The 22,347-nt window shown below is 46.4% G+C and overlaps 1 protein-coding gene across 1 annotated transcript in view; it reads right to left on the bottom strand.

Moving 5' to 3' along the window:
• Nucleotides 1–12,895: 12,895 nt before the first annotated feature.
• The window catches only part of LOC136577944 (melanin-concentrating hormone receptor 1-like), a 38,261-nt gene continuing 28,809 nt past the window's right edge, over nt 12,896–22,347 (bottom strand). Inside the window, exon 2 of the mRNA XM_066577856.1 lies at nt 12,896–13,935. Within this exon, the coding sequence (XP_066433953.1) occupies nt 12,896–13,935 (1,040 nt within the window). The remainder of the gene's footprint in view (nt 13,936–22,347) is intronic.

The raw sequence follows: 22,347 nt of genomic DNA, 5'->3' as shown, positions 1-22,347 counted from the left end.
GGAGCAGCTGAATGCAACACCGGTGCTCCAACTAACATGTCCGAATGCACAACTCGCCGTTCCTTCGCACAGATGGGCTATAACAGCAGACGACCAGTTCCAGTACCATTGTTGGAAATAGAAAGACTCGAGACTCCAGCGGGCAAAAGAGCAGAAAAATTGTATCACTGAGCAGCAGAAAAACATCTTCTGGTCAGATGGATCCAGATGTCTGTTGCCCCATGCCAATGGGAGGGGCAGGATTTAGAGCAAACAGCATGAATCTATGGCCCCTTCCTGTCAGCTGGTGGAGGTGTAGTAATGACGTGGGGAAGGTTTTCTTGGTGCACCCCACATCCTCTAATACCAATGGGCACCTCGACAGACTGCTGCAATTCTGCAGGCCAAAGCAGCTCCAACACGCTACTAGGGACTCTAAAGTGGCCAGTTAGTTTTCTTTGGCATTATTTGGCTATGTCTTGACACTGTGTAGCTACTTGATGGCTGTATCTTCAATTATAATACACTCATTACCAAAAACACTCGGGCCCCCAGAAGAAGCTGTTATTTTGCTTTAAAACCCGTCCTGCGGTTCCATCTCAGACAGATATACAAATGACAAGAGTTGTGGGGTGATTAGAGGAATGGTCTTGTCACCAGAAGCCCTAAAAGTGGTTCCCCCTTGGCCTATAAAAGGCTCTTGGAGGCTCCTTGTGAGTGGTCACCTCTTCTTCCACTTGTGTAGAGCTTGTTGACCACTAGACGCCTCTACAACGCAGAGAAGAGATTTCCCCCGGTTACCAGAGTCTGAGAGCGGCGCATTATTGGGCTGAGAGAAGCTGGATGGTTGTATCGACAAATTGTCCCCCACTGCGCCGTTCTGACCAGACTGTTAGGAGGTGTTGGGACCAGTGAATGGGGGCACACAAGGTGACCGGGCTTAGGACCCCCCCCCCCCCCGACAGACTACCAGTAGAGAGGAGCATCTGACTCGACTGTTAGGAAGTGTTGGGACCAGTGAATGTGTGAGGGCACAGAAGGTCACCAGGCTCAGGATGCCACCTACAGACCCCCAGTAGAGAGGAGCATCTGACCAGACTGTTAGGAGGAGGTATTGGGACTAGTGGATGTGTGAGGGGATGCAAGGCGACCAGTCTCAGGACTCTCGACAGACCACCAGTAGAGAGAAGTGTCTGACCAGACTGTTAGGAAGGTTTGGGACCAGTGGGTGTGTGAGGGTACACAAGGTGACCAGGCTGAGGACCGCCGACAGACCACCAGTAGAGAGGAAAGTCTGACGAGACTGTTAGGGGGTGTTAGGATTAGTGGATGTGTGAGGGCACACAAGGTGACCGGGCTCAGGATGCCACCTACAGACCACCAGTAGAGAGAAGCGTCTGACCAAACTGTTAGGAGGTATTGGGACTAGTGGATGTGTGAGGGCACACAAGGTGACCGGGCTCAGGATGCCACCTACAGACCACCAGTAGAAAGAAGCGTCTGACCAAACTGTTAGGAGGTATTGGGACCAGTGGATGTGTGAGGGGACACAAGGCAACCAGGCTCAGGACTCTCGACAGACCACCAGTAGAAAGGTGTGTCTGACCAGTCTGTTAGGAGGTGTTGGCATCAGTGGATGTGTGAGGGCACACAAGGTGACCGGGCTCAGGACACCCCCTACAGATTTCCAGTAGAGAGGAGTGTCTGACCAAACCATTAGGAGGTGTTGGGACCAGTGGGTGTGTAAGGGCACACAAGATGACCGGGCTCAGGACCCCCGACAGACCACCAGTAGATAGAATAGTCTGATCGTCCAACAAGTATGAGCAGCTCCAACTGTTTTATTGTCCACCATCCAGAGGCATGGGGCGCCAACGTTACACCCCTATGTCTTTCGGAACCATTTCCAGGCGCTTGGTTGAAGGACATTTTGTCTTATGACTCCCATCACTTGTGAGCCTCTCCCACTATCACCTCCATTTGCAGTGGTGTGGTGACTGACGAAACTAGACTATTACACTGTGAAATTAGGTTGTCTTCAGTGACTAATCCAGGTGCTTGGATACTAATGACTGCCGTGTTCGTGTCTGGAAACCTCAGGTTGAGCCCCTCGATCCTGCCTTTCCTGTAGAGCGGCACACTGCCCCCTGCTGGTGTGATGGTCCAGGAGATGTAAAAAAAAATCTGCTTGAGCTGTTGGTAATGGACTGATAAATGTTCCAATTATATAGATAAAGGTGTTGTATCGCTCATTTATGATATTTTGTAACCATTGCGCCATTTTTCTGGCACAGGGACAATCCTAGATGTCCCTGAAAGATTATGTCTCCCATCATCCCTTAGTATATATGACTGACAAAAGCGGAAATGATTCTAGTTTTGCAGATCACAGTAATTGTTATCCCAAAGTTCAATAAGCTCTACAAGAAGCGGCTGCCAATCAGGGCCCAGTAATAATTCGCTCCGCCGTCACTATCTGCCAGTAACCCTTGCAGAATCAGATTAAGCGCCATCACTATATTAAATGTCAGTTGCGCTCTATACAGAAATGCTAATAATGTCAGATTTTCAGATTTTTGGCCTCGGCTTGTGGCAGTGAAGGAAGGGAGCTAAGAGCGAGGAGGATGACAAGATGCCAAGAGAAAGATGGATGAATGGACAGAGGGAAATGGGGACAACGAAGCAATGCAACTTCATTAGGTTTCCACATGCAGGTAGAGGACTGCAGGAGGGCAGGGTGCCCGTCCTCCTGAAAATACGCCCATGCCAGTCTGGACAATGCTCTGCGAGTCTCTCTCCTGTCCTGATAGTTTGTCGCAGTGTACCAGTGCAGTGATATGGAGTCCAGGACTCAGAAAGGATTTCCTAAACTAACAAGCCTTCAGCTAGGAGAAGAATTTGTTTTTTACTGGTTTTCAGCCTGTGAATGTAAACAGGAATGTTTCCATACATTGACAGCAAGCAGAAATAGTACATTAGAGAACTTTTCATTGTAAACTAATTAACCCCTTCCCACCCCCCCAGGGCATCAATGTACATCCTGTCTGGGAAGCAATTCCTGCGAACGGACGTACATTTACGTTCTATGGATGTTGCGTCAACCGCAGCGGGTGCCAGCTGTGACTGATAGGCAGCCTCCCGCTGTTAACCCATTACATGCTGTAATCATGGCATGTTAAACATTCACAGAAGAAGGGCGCTCCCTCAGAAATGACATCGGCCCTTGGCCATGTAATCGCAAAAGTAGATTTGCAGGCACCCCTGGACTCAGACTGCATCCGGTTTTTCTAACGACTGCTTTTAGCTTCATAACAAAAATGGAAAACTGAAGATGACATTATTAGGGGGTCATTATGGGGGGTCAATGAGCTTGAGCCTCTTTGATTCCCAAAATATAGAGGTCGCAAATAAAAATGTAGTTATTGAAGTCAGAGGATGAATAAGTAATGGATAATTGTGCTGAGCGCTCCGGAGCTGCGGCTAGTAAAGGGGGTCCCAAATGGAAGTCCACTCCTCCTTTTTCTATGATGGCAAATGGATAGTGGTGGTCCTGACAGATAACTCCCAGAAAACAATTTGAGCTTGTGCTATTCTCACCCTATTGTTTATGGCAGGACGTGCCACTCCACCTGCTGTGTAATAATACACGAAGACTGATAATGTAGCGTCATATATAGGATGTGAATCATCCATCCGTCCCTCTATGTGGTTGTGTGCAGCCTGTGGAGCCGCACCAGATGTTCGTCAATTACATTGGACAATCTATATACAGTGCTGTGCAATAGTGTTCAAAGATAGAAGTGTTAACAGTTTAAAGAAAGGTTGAGAACCGTAGATGTTAAGGACCGCAGACACAGTGGTCGGCCAGGGAAACTTAGTGCAGCAGGTGAAAGACACACCACGCTTTAGGGTTCCTTCACATCAGTGTTTGGGAGCTCCACTCAGGGAGCAGGGAAACTGTACCCTCCAGCTGACCGGTTCTGTCCTATGGCGAAACCGAATTGCGCCAAGCGGACTCCTATTGAGGGTCCATTTAATTTCCATTCAGCAGTCCGGCATTTTGCTGGAGCTTGCTGTTCTATTTCATCCTTTTTTCTATCGGAAATCAATGGCGGAGGTTCCGAACCGAACTTCCATTGCTGATGTGAATGAGCCCTTATCTCGCTTCAAAATCAGAAGATGTCCAGCAGTGTCATTAGCTCAGAAATGGCAGAATCCAGTGGGACCAGGTACACCCATCTACTGCTCAGAGAAGTCTGGCCAGAAGTGGTCTATACGGAAGATTTGTGGCCAAAAAGTCATTCCTTCCATGTAGAAACAAGGCCTCAACTATGCAGGAAAATGGGACGCGGGGTGCAGAAAGATGACAGCAGGAGCTCTAGACTGAGGAGTCAAAAGGTGAAAGACTTGGCTGTAATAGCTCTCGCAATCTTTCTTGAAGCCCTGACTGTGAAGAGTTTCCGCAGGGAAACAGCCTCCCATCCCAGCAGGGCTAAAGGAATCCCCTGCTGTGGCTGTCACAGCCACGGCAGGAGATAGTGATCTTCTCACATTTTGTCCAATGGGGCCAGGGGGAGCAGCGCCGGCCCCATTGAAATCAATGGAAAATTATAGCGATCCTCTGCCACTGCTGTGACAGCGGTGGCAGGGGACTCCCCAATGCAAGGATTTTTGGGGGAAGAGGGGCTTGAATTTTAAGTCCTACCCCGAAAATAGTCCATAACTGTAGAAAAAAAACAAACAAACATACATCACCTTAGAAGCACAGTCATCTTTTTGCAGGTCCCCGCACTCTTCTTAAGCTTCTCTTCTGGCCAGGGATTGAAAAAACCCCGCCTCCTGAAAGTGCTGCTCTGATTAGCTGAACGTTGTGACCAATCAGAGGCAGCTCTCAGCTGTCATTTAATGATAGATTGGAAAACCTTCAGTTCCGCAGTGATGCAAGGCTATTTCTCTGTGACAACACATCACATCCAGGGGTTTTCAGAAGGATTGCCAGGGCGATATATTGGGCCGTAAATCACGGACTCATATTGCCCTTGCCAGTGTGAAGCCGGCCTTACTTTGTAGCATTTTTTTCCCCACCTGCCTATGACTGTTGCTCAGTGCTGTACTTGTCGTCAGTGGGATATTTGGGAATCATAATACAAACCAAACATATATAAATGTCGGGTAATTGGAGAGATAGAGGTGGCACTTTATGATGTCGCTCATATACCAAAATCAACCTCTTCAGAGCTGCAATTACTTTCCAGTCTACATAAAATGTAACCCCTTCTGGACTGAATAAAGAAAAATGTATCATCTTGCTTATCTTGTAACAAACCATCATCGTCATCGTGTCATTTTGAGTAGGACTTGTTCTGTTAATGAATAAAATACCAGAATTGAAGTTAAGACTGATACTTAGGGTGCATTCATACGAACGTATATCGGCTCAGTTTTCACGCAGTGCCGATATACGTTGTCCTCGTGTGCAGGGGGGGGAGGATGGAAGAGCCAGGAGCAGGAACTGAGCTCCCGCCCCCTCTCTGCCTCCTCTCCGCCCCTCTGCACTATTTGCAATGGGGAGAGGCGGGGCGGGGACGGGGCTAATTCGTGGAATTTAGCCCCGCCCCACCTCCTTTCATTGCAAATAGTGCAGAGGGGTGGAGAGGAGGCAGAGAGGGGGCAAGAGCTCAGTTCCTGCTCCTGGCTCTTCCATCCTCCACCCCCCCTGCACATGAGGACAACGTATATCGGCTCGGCGTGAAAACCGAGCCGATATATGTTCGTGGGAATGCACCCTTAGGCTGCTTTCACACCGGTGCCTATTACCCCGATTATCGCTGCATTCATAATTGCGGTATAACGCTCTCATTGATTTCAATGGGGCCTCGTAGACATGCGTTCGATCGTGGCGTTTTCCAGCACCGTGATTTTCCAGCGCTGTCTGCTCCATTATTCGTCATTTACCACACCTCCTTACTTATCACAATGATGGGGTGCGCTAAAACATGCTGTCAGCCGCAGGAACCTACATCCCAAAACTAAAGTAAAATTGCGTCAAAGTGTCGCAATTAAAATTGTGGCCTTAGGCAATCAGAGCAGTAGGAGAGTGACAATAGATAATTATGAATTTCTGTATAAGACCCATCCTATGGGTACTGTGATGGCGTTGGCATCCTGTGGCGTTAGTCATGGGTTTGTTGAATTGACTTCACACCAGACAATGACTTGGCATTGACAGCCCAACCTTCGGGTTGCTTTTCAATCAGCAGAAGAAAGGGACCGCAGTGCTTTTACACTTCATTGTTTACACCACCAGAGCGGCCTGTCCATAATGGTTGCTGTACCGGGTACAACACAAGATCAGCAAATGCCAAGGTGGGGGGCAAGAATCATTTGGACCTTGTATGGGTCTGATTTCAAGCCAGGACCCCACTGCTGTAGGAAAACAATATAACACTATGTGCCCCCCTCCCCATATGCCTTGAAGGGGTGTTGCCATCTAAACATGAGGCCATTCATTTGTGCTGACTTTGGCTATTCCTGACTTTTCTGCATTCTCCACTCCTGACCGTAACTTGTATTGACTATTCTCCTGTCTGCCCCAACTCCTGGCCTGCTGTACCATGCTGAACCTGCACTGTGTGCTCTGACCTCTGGACTATCTCTCATATTGAAGCTACGCCGGCTGTCTTGACCTGGTACTCTATGCTTATGCCTGTGTTCAGTCCGGTAAGGCGCCTTAGTCTATTTGTAGCATCACTTGCCACATTATTGAAACTGGGACCATTTGCAGTGTAATAGCCTGGTTATTCTGCAGCGAAGCCCAGATCCCAGATCTGGTGGGGTAAAAAGGTAAAGACTAGGGTTCCTCAGGTGTCACCTATAGTTTTGGCCAGAGTTAAACCAGTACTGTATGGCACAGCAGGTCCACATCTGCTCATCCTGACAAGTAAGCTTGGTTCTGGTATCATATCTATGTAGTAAACTTGGTTCTGGTATTGTATCTATACAATAAGCTTTTTTTAAGCATGCATGTGTATGGGAGCATTGGGAAAGATACAGTAGTGCTTGAAAGTTTGTGAACCCTTCAGAATGTTCTATACTTCTGCTGATACTTGAGCTAAAACTACTCAGATTTTCACACAAGTCCTAACACTACACAAAGAAAACCAAATCAAACAAATGAGTCAAAAATGTTAGACTTGGTCATTTATTTATTGAGAAAAATGATCCACTACCACCACTGCAAGTGGCAAAAGTATATGAACCTTTAGGGCTCATGCCCATGCCAAGTTCGGATTCTGCCTGCGAAATCTCGCAGCAGAATCAGACCCAGCGCCCCCTTCCCCCCCCCCCCCCCCCCCCCCCCGAGACGCCATACGTACCTGTCCGGATCTGCCACAAGAGTGTTGGCTGTCATGATGCGCCAGTGCTGTGGAATGACGCGGACTCCTGCGGGTACGTCCGCTGTGCCCACAGCGCGGAGTATCGAGGGACAGACGGTTTTCACTGACTGCAATGAAAGCCATCCATGTGTTTTTCTGCACAAATTAGAACATGCTGCGATTCTCCCCCACGAGCGGAAAATCGCAGCTGATTTCCGCTCGTGAGCATGGCAGAATAGTTTTACACAGCATGTCTATGGATGGACATTGCTGCGGAAATCATGGCAGGTGTCTGACCACGAATATCACAGCGATTATCCATCCGTGGGCATTTGGCCTTAGGAGTAGCGGAGAATGTGAAGGTGTTTTCAGTCAATGGGGTGACAATCAGGTGTGAGTGGGTGACCTGTTTTATCAACCTCTGATCTTCAGAACATGTTTGTGGAAGTGAATCATGGCACGAATAAAGGAGATTTCTGAGGACTTCAGAAGAGGAGTTGTTGATGCTCATCAGGCTGGAAAAGGTTACAAAACAATCTCTTAAAAAAAGTTTGGACTTCACCAATCCAGTCAGAAAGATTGTGTACAAATGGAGGAAATTCAAGAACATTATTAACCTCAGCAAGGCGCATAATAGTCTGCAAGGTCACAAAGGAACCCAAGGTGACTTCTAAGTGACTAAAGGGCTTTGTCACATTAGCTAATGTTAAAGGGGTTGTCCGGCGGCAGCAAGTGGGTCTATACACTTCTGTATGGCCATATTAATGCACTTTGTAATGTACATTGTGCATTAATTATGAGCCATACAGAAGTTATAAGAAGTTTTTCACTTACCTGCTCCGTTGCTGGCGTCCTCGTTTCCATGGAGCCGACTAATTTTCGCCGTCTAATGGCCAAATTAGCCGCGCTTGCGCAGTCCCGGTCTTCTTCTTTTTTCAATGGGGCTGCTCGTGCTGGATGCCGGCTCCGTGTAGCTCCGCCCCGTCACGTGCCGATTCCAGCCAATCAGGAGGCTGGAATCGGCAATGGACCGCACAGAAGCCCTGCGGTCCACCAAGTGAGAAGATCCCCGCGGCCATCTTCAGCAGGTAAGTAAGAAGTCACCGGAGCGCGGGGATTCAGGTAAGCGCTGTCCGGTGTTCTTTGTTAACCCCTGCATCGGGGTTGTCTCGCGGCGAACGGGGGGGGGGGGTTGAAAAAAAAAAACCTGTTTCGGCGTGGGACAACCCCTTTAATGTTCATGAATCCACCATCAGGAGGACACTGAACAACAATGGTGTGCATGGCAAGATTGCAAGTAGAGAGCTGCTGCTCTCCAAAAAGAACATTGCTGTCTGTCTGCAGTTTGCCTAAGATTACCTGGACAAGCCAGAAGGCTTTTGGAATAATGTTTTGTGGATAGAAGAGAACAAAACAGAGCTTTTTGGCTTAAATGAGTAGCATTATGTTTGGAGAAAGAAAAACACTGCATTATAGCATAAAAACCTTATACCATCTGTGAAACATGGTGGTGGTAGTATTATGGTTTGGACCTGTTTTGCTGCCTCTGTGCCAGAAGGGCTAGCCATCATTGATGGAACAATGAATTATACCAGCAAATTCTAAAGGAAAATGCCAGGACATCTATCAATCAGCTGAATCTCAAAAGAACGTGGGTCATGCAGCAAGACAACAACCCAAAGCACACAAGTGGTTCTACAGAAGATTGGTTGAAGAAGTTGAAGTTTTGGAATGGCCAAGTCAAAGTTCTGACCTTAATACTAAAGAAATATTGTACAAGGACCTGGAGCGAGCAGTGTGGAAGGACCTGGAGCGAGCAGTGTGCAAGGACCTGGAGCGAGCAGTGTGCAAGGACCTGGAGCGAGCAGTGTGCAAGGACCTGGAGCGAACAGTGTGGAAGGACCTGGAGCGAGCAGTGTGGATGGACCTGGAGCGAGCAGTGTGGAAGGACCTGGAGCGAGCAGTGTGGAAGGACCTGCAGCGAGCAGTGTGCAAGGACCTGGAGCGAGCAGTGTGCAAGGACCTGGAGCGAGCAGTGTGCAAGGACCTGGAGCGAGCAGTGTGGAAGGACCTGGAGCGAGCAGTGTGGAAGGACCTGGAGCGAGCAGTGTGGAAGGACCTGCAGCGAGCAGTGTGCAAGGACCTGGAGCGAGCAGTGTGCAAGGACCTGGAGCGAGCAGTGTGCAAGGACCTGGAGCGAGCAGTGTGGAAGGACCTGGAGCGAGCAGTGTGGATGGACCTGGAGCGAGCAGTGTGGAAGGACCTGGAGCGAGCAGTGTGCAAGGACCTGGAGCGAGCAGTGTGCAAAGACCTGGAGCGAGCAGTGTGCAAAGACCTGGAGCGAGCAGTGTGCAAGGACCTGGAGCGAGCAGTGTGCAAGGACCTGGAGCGAGCAGTGTGCAAGGACCTGGAGCGAGCAGTGTGCAAGGACCTGGAGCGAGCAGTGTGCAAGGACCTGGAGCGAGCAGTGTGCAAGGAACTGGAGCGAGCAGTGCGCATGGACCTGGAGCGAGCAGTGTGCAAGGACCTGGAGCGAGCAGTGTGCAAGGACCTGGAGCGAGCAGTGTGCAAGGACCTGGAGCGAGCAGTGTGCAAGGAACTGGAGCGAGCAGTGCGCATGGACCTGGAGCGAGCAGTGTGCAAGGACCTGGAGCGAGCAGTGTGCAAGGACCTGGAGCGAGCAGTGTGCAAGGACCTGGAGCGAGCAGTGTGCAAGGAACTGGAGCAATCAGTGTGCAAGGAACTGGAGCAGTGTGCAAGGACCTGGAGTGAGCAGTGTGGAAGGACCTGGAGCGAGCAGTGTGGAAGGACCTGGAGCAGGAAGGGGTTAAGGACTTGTTTGAAAATCTGATATAGTTGTAGGTCAAATATGAACAGAAATATGGAAAATTCTGAAGGGTTCACAGACTTTCAAGCACCGCTGTAGCTTTCAGCTTCACGAATATTTGGTTAACAAGTATCTAAGATGTATATCAGCAGCTTTAACCTGGCTTAAAGGGAACCTGTCATGTTCCGACAGCACTAAAAAGTAAGTTCTGGTACTGTTCGGGAGGTGACGGGGAGCCGGGTGATGCATTTTTTACACTCACCCTCTCCTGCGATGTCACCCGGTGAAGTTGGTACGTGCCATGAAAATCTGACTCGGCAATTTGCAACCACCGCATACAGCAGAGTCAAGGATGGTGGGGTCTTGAACAGGAGATAGGTGCAGATCTTAGAGGTGGAACCCTTGCCTATTGAACTTCTGGAGATGCCGTAAAAGTCCCAGATAGGAATACCCCTTTAAATCTCTCTATATGTATTATAATTTCATACAATGTGCAATTCATTATGTTTTTTTATTTCCATACAAAATACTGTATGCAGCAGAGTTTCACAATTATCATTTCTAAAGACAAAAGCTGGAGTCGTACAATAAAAGCCCTCCGCTTCGTCCCACGCTTCGCACGTCCTTTGTTCTGTAAAGTTACAATGTGGTGTTAAAAAAAAAAAAGACACAGAGATGGCGGCATTACTGTACGACACCTGTGGTGACAATGCACAAATGTCACGAGATAAGTCAGAACTGCAATATAATTGCAAAAAATGTCCTTCATATTGACACAATATATAAATGGCGCGCACGGTGTACATTCATATCGTGTGCGGGAATGGCTGTAGTCATATATATAAACTACAGGCGACATCACATTTACATTCTCTAACCTCCACTAGAGAGAGAGAAAAATATAAACATGAGGGCTTGAAGGAGACAGGCGCTGATATTTGTCCATATCCATTGTGTAAATTAACAATATTTGCGCAGAGTCATGTGATATCTTCATTACTTGCAAGCTAAAGAGGGTTGTCCAGGATTAGAGAAACAGGGCTGTGTTTCTCCAGAACAGCGCCACACCAGTCTCCAGGCTGTGTCTGGTATTGTAGGGCACTTAAAGTAACCGTCCGATTTCTAAACTAAATTTTGTCCCAAGGACAGACAGGAAAGGAGGTATATTACTTGCAATTGTCTTTTCTCTTTGAGCTCTCCAAACCTCCGCTTCTGAGTGCCGAATTCAGTCACCCAAGATGACTGACGCAATCTTTAGACTACCTGATTCCTACAGTGCATTAGTAGTGTTAGACTACCAATGCACTATACCTGCTGTCTGATTGGGCAACATCGATCACATGGGCAGCCCTGTCCAATCAGAGAGCAGTACACATGAACAGGGTGTATTAGGGGGTTAGAAAACTGCAGTAGTCATCTTGGGTGGTCGAAAGTGAGACCAAGAATCAGCATTTCAGAGGGACGGCAGAGAACAACTACTGCAGGTATTATACCCCTTCTCCTCCGGTTCCGGGACAGAATTTTGTTCTGTAACCTGAGAGTCATTTTAAAGGGGCGCTTAAAGAAAACCTGTTACATCCTCATGTCAGTAGAGCTTTCCTTAGATTCGGCTCTCAAAGCTTTGAATGTGTCAAGTGGGCAGTCCTCATTGCTGTCAATCAATGACATAATATTTGATTGACAGTGAATAGTGAGGACTGCACACCTGGCACATGCAAACCCTCGAGAGCCTAAACAGAGGAATAGGGGTAAGTAGTGGAAAAAAACACAGGTGATAGTGTCAAGGGGGCTGCAACTGTAAAGCTATGCAGCTGGCCCCACTGATATGAGGACCTGTAAGGTTCTCTCTAAAAGGGTTCTCCCACAAGATAAAGTTTGCCCATATCCAATGAATAGGGAATAACTATCCAACCATTGGGACCCCCCCCCCCCCCCCGTGTTCATAAGAACAGGAGTCCCAAAGGTCCCCAACTGAATGGAGCAGTCATCATGCATGCACACTTCCCCTCCATTCCTTTCAATGGCATAGGGAATAACTTTGTTTTGTGGGACAACCCCTTTAATGTTTTTAAGTAGTTCAATAAGATAGAACACTTATCCTGAGAGGAGGGAAGGGCATAGATGACAATTTATTTTACATTCATCTGAGAGGGTAAGGGGTGAGACCGTTAACTTCATAAACTCTGTCCACTATAGTTGGATTCCAATGGTGACTATAGGCAGCCTAAACTGCAACCAATTATTTTTGCAGGTATCTAGCACATAGGCAGGACACATGACTACTAGGGACAGTAAAGGGCTTGATACTAAAGTGTTTCCCATGCCTGTCATGATGGCTACCTGTTGCCTTCACTGGGTGTTAGCTTCCATTGAGTTCAGTATTATCTGTATAAATCCATATTCAGTTAGCTCCCCCTAGTGGTGGCAGCATACAGTCAGAATTCAGATCTAAAGACAGAAAAGTGGACATCAACTGTGATTGGGCCCATTCTGAGTTTTACTTCGCCATCCTGTGATTTCTGTCTGTGCCTCTCATCTAACCTCCTGAGACAAGGCAACAGGAGTATGGGGCAGAAAATTGAAAATGATTGTTGCAGCATGTTCTTAGCTCTTGAGAAACCAGAAGGAAAATCCTTCAGTTCAGTTTCCACCATTGGAGTGGTTGTCCTTTAGATAGTTGCATTGTGCAATGTCTCTCGGCAACTTGGTGTCTTTATGGAACAGAAACCGACAGAGAAATATAATTGTCTATGTTACTGGCATACATCATGCTTAAGGAGGTCTCTTGAGTGGGTACAGAACATATCCTGACTGAAGGGCTGACCTCACTGGTGGCATGGCGCTCACCCCTTCTCTGCTGCTGCCCTGGGCACACCGCCTTAATCAGATGCCTTTTGAAGGTGTCACTTAAGACAATGTAAATGAAGGGGTTTATACAGCTGTTTGCGTAGCCAAGACTGATGGCGACATTATAAGCGTATAGAAATATGACGGTGGGATGTTCCACCTTGAGGTGTACCAGCTGTAGGATGTAATATGGAGCCCAACATATGAAGAAGGCAGAACAAATAGTCACCGATGTTCTTGTTATCTTCTTCGATCGGACTCGGAAATTCCTTTGGGGTAGAGGGACCACCATGCAGGAGATGTGCTTCTGGATCTTGATGTAGACCACACAGATGATGAGTAGAGGGATGACAAAGGCCAAGAAGAACTGATAGAGCGTGTACCAATAAATATCAATGGACAAGTTGGGCAAGATGATTCCACAGCCGGCATTGCCATCTGGGAGCTCGATGAGTTGAGTATACATGAAGACTGGGATGATGGTAATCAGAGAACAGAGACACAACAGCAGGATGACCATGGCTGCCGCACACGTTGTCCTCACATATGAAGAGCGGATGGGGTGAACAGTGGCAAGGTAGCGGTCAACCGACATGGCTGTGAGGATATAAGTACTGGCAAATTGGCTGTTGGCATCCAAAGCGGTGATGATAGTACACATAGTGGCCCCAAAATGCCAGACACCATTGCCCAGTAACTGATGGATCAAAAAAGGCATTCCAAGTAAGAAGAGGAGATCGGTCACTGATAGGCTTACAATGAAGATGTCGGCAATGTTGTGGTTTCCCTTTGGCTTTTTGGTTATGGTGTAGATAACGATGCAGTTCCCAATGGTGCCCACCAAACATATGATTCCAAAAATGACCGGAAGGACGATACTGTCATGGTCCTGTCTTCTACTGAACACTGTAAAGAGAAACAACAAATCTGGATAAGTAGAAGTTAATGACCAAATGTTTACATTACTGATCAGCTGAATGTGGGAGGGGCTACCGTATGATTGACATCTCTGCCACCATTGGGTGATCGCTGCACATAATGTAGATGGCTGTGAGCAGCACAAGAAAGGGACATTTCATCCCAACATTTTTGCTTTCCGTCTAGCTGTGCCATCGTGGGAGCAGCAAAATGGAAAGAAAACATTTTGGTTTTCCTGCCCGTAGACATGCAACGAAACTTAGTTTCAATCCATTTCTCAATTTTCCATCTCCGTTTTTTTTTACACTGGAACAAAAGCTCAGACTGCGGCACGTTTGTTTCCGGTTCAAAAATGGAACAAAAATGGATCTTTTTTTTTTTTTACATTGTAGTCAATGGGAGATGGAACAAAGTGGAAACAATCCGTTTTCCCTTTCTAATTGTTTATCGGGTTTTATTTCTGAGCACGTACAGAAAACAGGAAATAGTGGGAGGGAGAAGAAGACAAACAAGGCAAACTACAAAAAAGTGATCGTTTAAAGTGCTGAAAAGTGGAAGTGAAATGGAAATGAATGGAAAGCATACTTTTCGCTTTTTTTTAAGATCTGTTTAGCGATTTCACAAAAATCATGGTAAAAATGCTTTCTGTTCATTTTCGTTTCACTTCTGTATTGTACAGTCCCATTTTTTGTATAAAAATAAAATAGACCTTACACACCTCTCCTCGGACCCCCGAAGCGGAGCTGAGCAGCTCACAGTGCCCCGGCACTGGCTTCCATATATGTTATGTGCATTTCTGTAAGCCAACTGATTTCAATCTGATTTCTGGGGTCTGACTATTGGGACCCCCAGTGACTCCACTTCAAGACCGTTACACCCAAATGCCTAATGTGAATGGAAGCAAGTGTGACCACCACTCCGATCACTTCTATAGGACAGGTGGAGATCGATGGGCTCGGGAATCTCCTCCATCCCACAAAAGTGAATGAAGGACCGTCAATCCTTTCACATGGGGCATTCGAGTGCGCCATTCTCATGATCTCTAGGGATCACAGTGATCAGACCCCAGCAATCAGACATTTAATGCCTTTAAATGGGTTGTTCGGTTACTTAGAGGAGATGTACCTGCAGTGATCAGCTGACTGCCGCCCAGCTTCCATTAAGTAGGTAAGCAGTAGATTGGGCATTACTAAAGCATCCCCAGAGACTAGTTTAGCTAGTGATGCCGCACACAGCTTGCCCGTGATTAGCGGTCCGGCTCACAACCCGCCTGAGTGCAGGTAACGGCACACTTTTACATTCTGCAGGCAAACAGCCAACTCCGCTCGCAGTATATTCTTGCAAATTGCCTAATTACATCCTACTTGATGATGGCATGTTATTCAGAGACAGCCGTAGAATAAGAGGGCTCAGCGCTCGCGGGAAATGTGCGGATATCTAGCGGGAACCCTTATTCATTAAGTATTATTAAAGGTCACACATCACAAGACAACGTCCATATCTGTCCAGTCAGCACTGATATCTGCTTGCCGCAGGGACATAGTGAGTGAAGTGTATAAGGAAGCTGTGATAGGGTCTGATCCTTGCTGGGGATCACATTAGGTCTGTTGTTGCTAAGAGCTTTAATTAATCCTTTAAGAACACGGCATAAGCGCTTATTTACACGGGTGTGTATTGGCCAGTGTTTTCACGGCCGGCCAATATACTCTTCCGTCTGAGCAGTTTCCCCCTTCCCATCCCCTCACCGACTCTCTGCCTCTCTCCTCCACACCGGTGTTTGCAATGGGAGGGGTTGGGTGGGGCGGAGCTAAGCTCCCGCTGTGTCACTCACTTCCATTGCTGACTATGGATAAGGGGCAGGAGCTTAGCCCCACCCCTGTCCCGCCCACTCCCATTGCAAACCGCTCAGAGGGGAGGAGAGAGGCAGAGAGCCAGTGAGTGGGAGGAAAGGAGGGGACTGCTCAGATGGAAGCGTATGTCGGACGGCCGTGAAAACGTTGGCCAATATACGCTCGTATAAATAAGCCCTAAGGTTGCAATAATTTTTGGAGAGTTTTCATCTCCACTTTTTAAAAGCCGTAACTTTTTTGATATCCCATCAACATGGCCCAAACTGTCATTTTTAATGGCACTATTTTTGGGTACATACAATGTATTTTAAAACTTTTAGTTAATCTTTTAGGATGGCAGGGAGAGAAAGAAAGCACATCAATTCTGCAATAATTTTTTTGTACAACGTTAATTATGTAGCATAAATGATCTGATTATTTTTTTCTGCGGGCCAGTACGATTATGACGATACCAAAATTATTTGTTTTTTAGGTTTCTCTACTTTTGCACAATTAAAAATATTTTGGGCGTAATTATTATTTTTTTTTACATTGTGGCATTCAAAGTCCTGTAACTTTTTTATTTTTCCATGGACGCAGCTCTGTGAGGGCTTGTTTTTTGCTTAATGAGCTGTAGTTTTTATTGGTACTATTTGAGGATACATACAACTTTCTGATCACTTTTAGGGCTTATTCCCATGAGCGTATATTGGCCGCCGTTTTCACGGATGGATGATGTATACTACCATCTGATGCTTTGGATTCCAATGCATCAGATCACACAGGCGTATTCCCGTGCCATAAAAGCACCTGGCCAGCCAATATAGTGCCGGGCACTTTTACGCCAGGCAGGAAAGATAGTCCTGGAACTATTTTCTGGCCGGAATACGTTGGCTGCCAATGATAGCGGCGGGAGAAGGGAGGTGGGAGGGAGTTTAGCAGCATGACTGCTAAACTCCCTCTTCTCTCCTCCTCTCCCCTCCGGCTGTTTGCAATGTGAGGGTCCAGAAGCTTAGCCCCACCCCCGTTTTGCCCCTTTCATTGCAAACAGCCAGAGGGGAAGAGAGAGGCAGAGAGTCGGCGAGGGGGAGGTAAGGCATTGCGGCCTCAACATATATGCGCCAGGTTCAGGCCATCTGGACGGGCGCACAAACGTTAGATTTTACGGTGCCAGTGGGCGCACGTAAAAATGCCTACGGCCGTGTAAGTAGGCCCTTATTGTGTTTTTTTGGGAGGCAATATGGACAAAATAAGCACTTTGCCTCAGTTTTTTGGGGTTTTTTTCTTTTACGATTTCTGCCGTGCAGGATAAATAGTTTGTTCAATTTATTGTACAGGTTGTTACAGATACAATGATACCAAATATGTGGAATTTTTAAAACCATTTACTTTTTGTGTACAAATGGGAAAGTACACAGAAAAGTTTTTTTCTTGCACTTCTGAGCCCGCGCCATCCACCATCCCTGTTGCATTAAGTGCATTCCTCCAGTTAGGATGTAACTTTACATCCTGAAGAGTTAAGGGGTTAATGGAGCTATCTACTTTGTACATACAGGACCAGCACCATTTGCATGTAGACCCTTGGGCTATAGAATCACAATGACCCCTTTGCCTACCCAAACTTTGGCATGACAAGAGTGGAGTATAGAAAGGCAGAATTCCCTGTGGTGGAGCATTTTTCTAGTCACGGACACAACATAGAACATATTAAGGCTCTTATACTTAAAAGCAATTTCAAATCACAAAGCCACAGAACAACGTTTTACACTCTTAACAGAGGATTAAATTGTTCAAGAGGATTCATGTGTGAATGGGAAGTATGAGAATTCTATAGCACAGATAACACAGCTGGCCTGGTGACCCCCTAACACTAATTCAGAGACCATAAAACCTTCACATCTTTATCAGTGGACTATTTAAGTATGTTTTTATTTCTCTACCCATCCTGTTGTGGCATTCTTTCAAGTGCAAATTAATCACATCCATGTCTGTGCCTAGTCATATGTATGTGTGTATATATATGCATGCCTCTTCGGATCTATTTTATTATGCCTGAGGAAGAATCCTGAGAGGGTTGAAAGCTCACAATAACATCATGTATTTTTGTTAGCTTTTATACCTGACAGAGTACATTCATTTTATAAAGGAAAAAAACTAACTGCTCTCTTGCATTTAAGGATTCCAGCTTTTCTGTTAAGGGGCATGTCTGTGGACAGGCTTGTTGACTGTTTCCAGTAGCAACATTTAGAATTATGAATTGCAGCACTGAAGTATTATCCAGACTGTAACTCAGGATCAAGTGATGCAATGTATTTACAAAGTTACTCATCTTACACCTCTTTCCTATAGAGGTGAGCTGCACCCTTTTTGACATCAATCTGAATAGTTCTGATTGTTCTGTACCAGGGACTCATTTCTCCACATAATGTTCGCTTTAATTACTTAATTACAGCATAATTGTAAAACGTATTTGTATTTGGCACCAGATGTGACTTTCATTCATCTCCATTCACACAAATAATTACCTGCACATCAGACACATTGATCCCTCTCCTCGGGGAGATCAATAGTTATTTGACAAGATCTTATGAGCTCTTATACCAGCTTTTAGCAATGAGTAGGAAGAACAAGTGCCAATGAATGTAACTGAAGCCTATTTGGAGAAAATTTTTCCCCTTTGTTCTTTTTGTCCAGCTAATTTTGTGTTATATCTGCTACTAGAAAAGTTGGATGACAACCAATATGATTGCCATTATGAAGGTTGTCTGTTAGGGTTGTGATAGCTGGGATCTGTTGTACCACATAGGTTTCTAGCAGCACAGCCCCACAGGTGTGGAATGATTGAGCTGGCTGGGTGTGGTGTTCTCTTGCTAGCCAATCACCACCGGCCTGGTTTCGGATAAATATCCGCCCTCTGCAAGAGGTAGCTGGTTTCCCTTCACTGTAGAGTTTGTTGGTCTTGCATGCCTATATATATGTTATGTGTTTGAATAGGGACTAGTCCAGTGTTCGTGCAGGTGGCCAGACATTAGGTGTGGATTGCCCTGTTTTGTGTATATGGTGTGAACAATGTAATGTTCTGTATGTCTGTGCAGGTAGCTATACATGAGGATTGAACTGTCCTGTTCTATGTGGTTGTGTGTCTGGCATGCTAACCCTAGTGTGTTGCTGTGTGAATTGTGTTCTGTGTGCCGGTCTGTTCTAATTTCTGTGTATTAACTCTTGGGGGATTAGTCAGGACCGAGGTTCCAGCACAGGGCCGCCTTTATCGAGGCGATCGCCTTGCTTATTAGGTAGAGTCCTGCCATTCTCTCTGCAGCTTGGGGTCAGTTATCTTGCTAGTGTAGGGACCCGCAAGACAAGGAGCCTTGATCGCCGCTTGCGGGCTTAAGTATTTTGGCCAATATACGAACCAATACCTCGTACTTTTATAGCTATTACATCTGTTATATGTACAGGTATGAATGGTGAGTGTGTGTCATCAGTCAGTTCCTGTTTGTGTCCTGGGTCATGTTCATGTGGACCTGGTGTTTGTTTGCCCACACGAATGTAACATTGTCATCTAGGTGTCTTAATAACCCAAACAAGACATTTTGATGCTAGAAAACATCTCAGGGATTTCATCTGCTCATGGTTTATGGGGAAATATTTTGTTGGCTCTTAAAGGGTAACAAAAAAGATATCTCCTTACCAATTCATTAGTTTTTCCTAGTGTCACGGCTTTCTGGCCAAGTCAGATTGGGACCGGAGTAATGTCACTAGGTCAGCCATAGCCTATGTGATTTCACACGCCAACACATGCTTGGTATCATTCTGGTGCTGAATGCCAACATGAGCACCTCTCTGCTGTTGTGTGGATGGATTGGTCAGTTGGAAGGTGTGTCTCCCAGCCGACCAATCAGCACTTACCTGTACACATTAATTCCAGCTCCTCCTCACTCAGGATGCTAGTTATACTTCTAGTGTGAAGGTGTTTTTTGCACTAGTCGGTGGCTCCTGTCCTGTCTCACAGTTCAGATAAGTCTATTTTGCATTTTTATTATCTGGGGTGTTGCAATATCTATCTCCTGACTATTGCTACCGGTATCTATTGCATTGAACATACACCTGATTCTTAGTGGGCTTGTGAAACATCAACATCTGATCCAGACGAGGTAATTGCGTCCAACTCAGACATAACACCTAGGTTTCTTGTCCAGCTTTCTTAGATTTTCCTCGGTCTTTTATGACATTGGGACCTTATATGACAACCACCCTTATTATGCACATAGGAAATATCGAAGGCCCCCACCTTTTACCGACATCACAAGCGTCTTTAAAATTCTGATTAGTAATTATTTAACTACAATCAGGGTTATATATGCAAAGACCTCTGGGCAACATGTTGTTTGAGGGACCACAAACTGTGTAGGGCCATAGATATGGAATCTGTTGGCCGTTATGTTGCAATCAGGTAATGAGTAGTAGATGAGGGGTGCGGAGTTTGCTAGTTAGTGCAAGGCTTTGGCAAATTCCTATTTCTCTGCCTCTTGCTCAAACCCCTCCCTTAGTATTCGGGATCACAGAAATGATTGATATTTACTTTACTCTTTTTCGTGAGCCAAATATTCCCCTCTGATTTAATATAACAAAATCAACATTGTTAAATTGATTGAAAAGTTGTCTTTTTAGCTGATGTTTTGTGAGGTAACATATTGAGTTGACCTAACCCTCAGGAAAGACAAAGAAAATGTTAACCGATATTTTAAGGAGCGCATTCTATGTTACCATGGTTACATCACAGTGAAAAATAAATGAAGGCGCTTTGACAAAAACATCTAGGCCTTGGGCAGATATTGTAGAGGGCTTAACTAATTCATGTCCAGTAATATACACTGCATACTGTGCTATGAGTGCTCAAAAATAACCTGGACGATCCTGCTCGCACTATTAGGGCTCTTTCCCACAAGCGTATATTGGCTGGCATTTTCACGGCCGGACGATATACGCTATCATTTGGGGCGTAGAAGCTCGTGAATGGATGCACAAATCTAACGTTTGTGTGCCAGTTCACACGGCATGGGCCCCGGCGCATATGTGCCGAGGTCACCATGCCGTCACCCCTTTCCCCTCCCTCTTCATCGCAGGCTCACCTCTGCTCTGCTCCCCACTCGTTCTTTGCAATGGGAGGGGGTGGGGCGGAGCTAAACGCCATCCCTTGCCACCTCCTCCTATTAATGGCTATGGACAAGGGCCAGGGAGAGGATGGGGCTTAGCTCCATCCACGTCCCGCCCCTTGCCCGCAGCCAGCAATGGGAGGAGGCGGCAAGGGATGGCATTTAGCTCTGCCCCCATCCTGCCCCCTTCCATTACAAAGAACAAGTGGGGAGGAGAGCAGAGGCGAGCCATGCTGCTCAACTCTTTCCCAACTTGTGTCAGTATCGGGCTGATTTCACAAAAAGCATTGTGAATCGAAACGGTTGATTCCGACTCCAATAAAGTCAATGTGAGTAAAAATAGAGTTTCACTAATTTGCCCTCTAGAAGGTCCCCTATGCAGTCAAAGGCCCCCAAATTGCATGGGAACACAGACATACATCTGAGGAACACTGTGTTTTTTGCAGAAATTGGTCAAAATAGTGTACAGTGGGCCAACAGAGGGTCTCCTAATCAATATTTTGCCAAGGAAGACAAAATGTGTGCTGCTTGTTTTAAAAGCGGTGCCATAAATCTTAGAAGGAAAACTTCTGCAAGATGAATACAACACTGAAGATCTACCAAAAATTTTGCTACCCAAGACAGTAGGTGGGCTGCTTGTTTTAAAAGCAATGCCATCAAGTTTGCAAAGGATAAATTCTACAAGGTGAACAGAACAGCCGAACACGGGCCTTCTCCAAGGAAAAGATGTGGAGCTACAGCTGTTTCTTGTGTTTTCATAAACTTATAAACGTCTGGCGATCCACATTGCCTGTGGACAGGCGGATGCGTCTGTCAGTTATCACACCCTCATCTGTGCTGAACACCCTTCTTCCTGATAGCACACTGGCAGCGGGCAGGCGAGAACCTCTAAAGCATGTTGTGCAAGCTTTAACCGCTTGTCCAGCTTAGACACCCAGAGGTCAAAGGGGCCAAAGCCACAAGTGAGTACTTCTATGCGAGAGCTGACATACTCTTAGACCATCATGGATAAGTGCTGCCTGTGACTGTCAGTCCTCCCCTATGCTTTTGCTGCAGGATAAGACGGGCTGAAAAAACTCTGCCATACCTCTATTAGACAGCCCCTGCCATTGGTGGTGTTGCTGCTGTGGTTGCTTCCTGCTCGTCCACCATGAGCCGCAGAGCTGTAATCCATTGCAGATGCATCCCTGCGGCCATGGGGAAATGCTGTGCTCAAACTGATTAACAGTCTGTTCTCATAGTGCTGCACTTTGAAGTCCCTCTCCACTGCCGGAATGAGATTTGTCATTTTGGCCTTATAGCAGGGATCAAGGAGTTAGTCACTCAGTAATGACCTGATGTTTTGATGTGGGCTGTGCAACAGTCCTTCTGCAAGCACTGCAGCGTAAAAGCATTTTGTATACCTCAAAGTGCCC

Source organism: Eleutherodactylus coqui, chromosome 8 (genome assembly GCF_035609145.1).
Source record: "Eleutherodactylus coqui strain aEleCoq1 chromosome 8, aEleCoq1.hap1, whole genome shotgun sequence".
Lineage (NCBI taxonomy): Eukaryota > Metazoa > Chordata > Amphibia > Anura > Eleutherodactylidae > Eleutherodactylus > Eleutherodactylus coqui.
The sequence above is the reverse complement of the archived record's forward strand: the minus strand, read 5'-3'. Positions and strand labels throughout refer to the sequence as shown.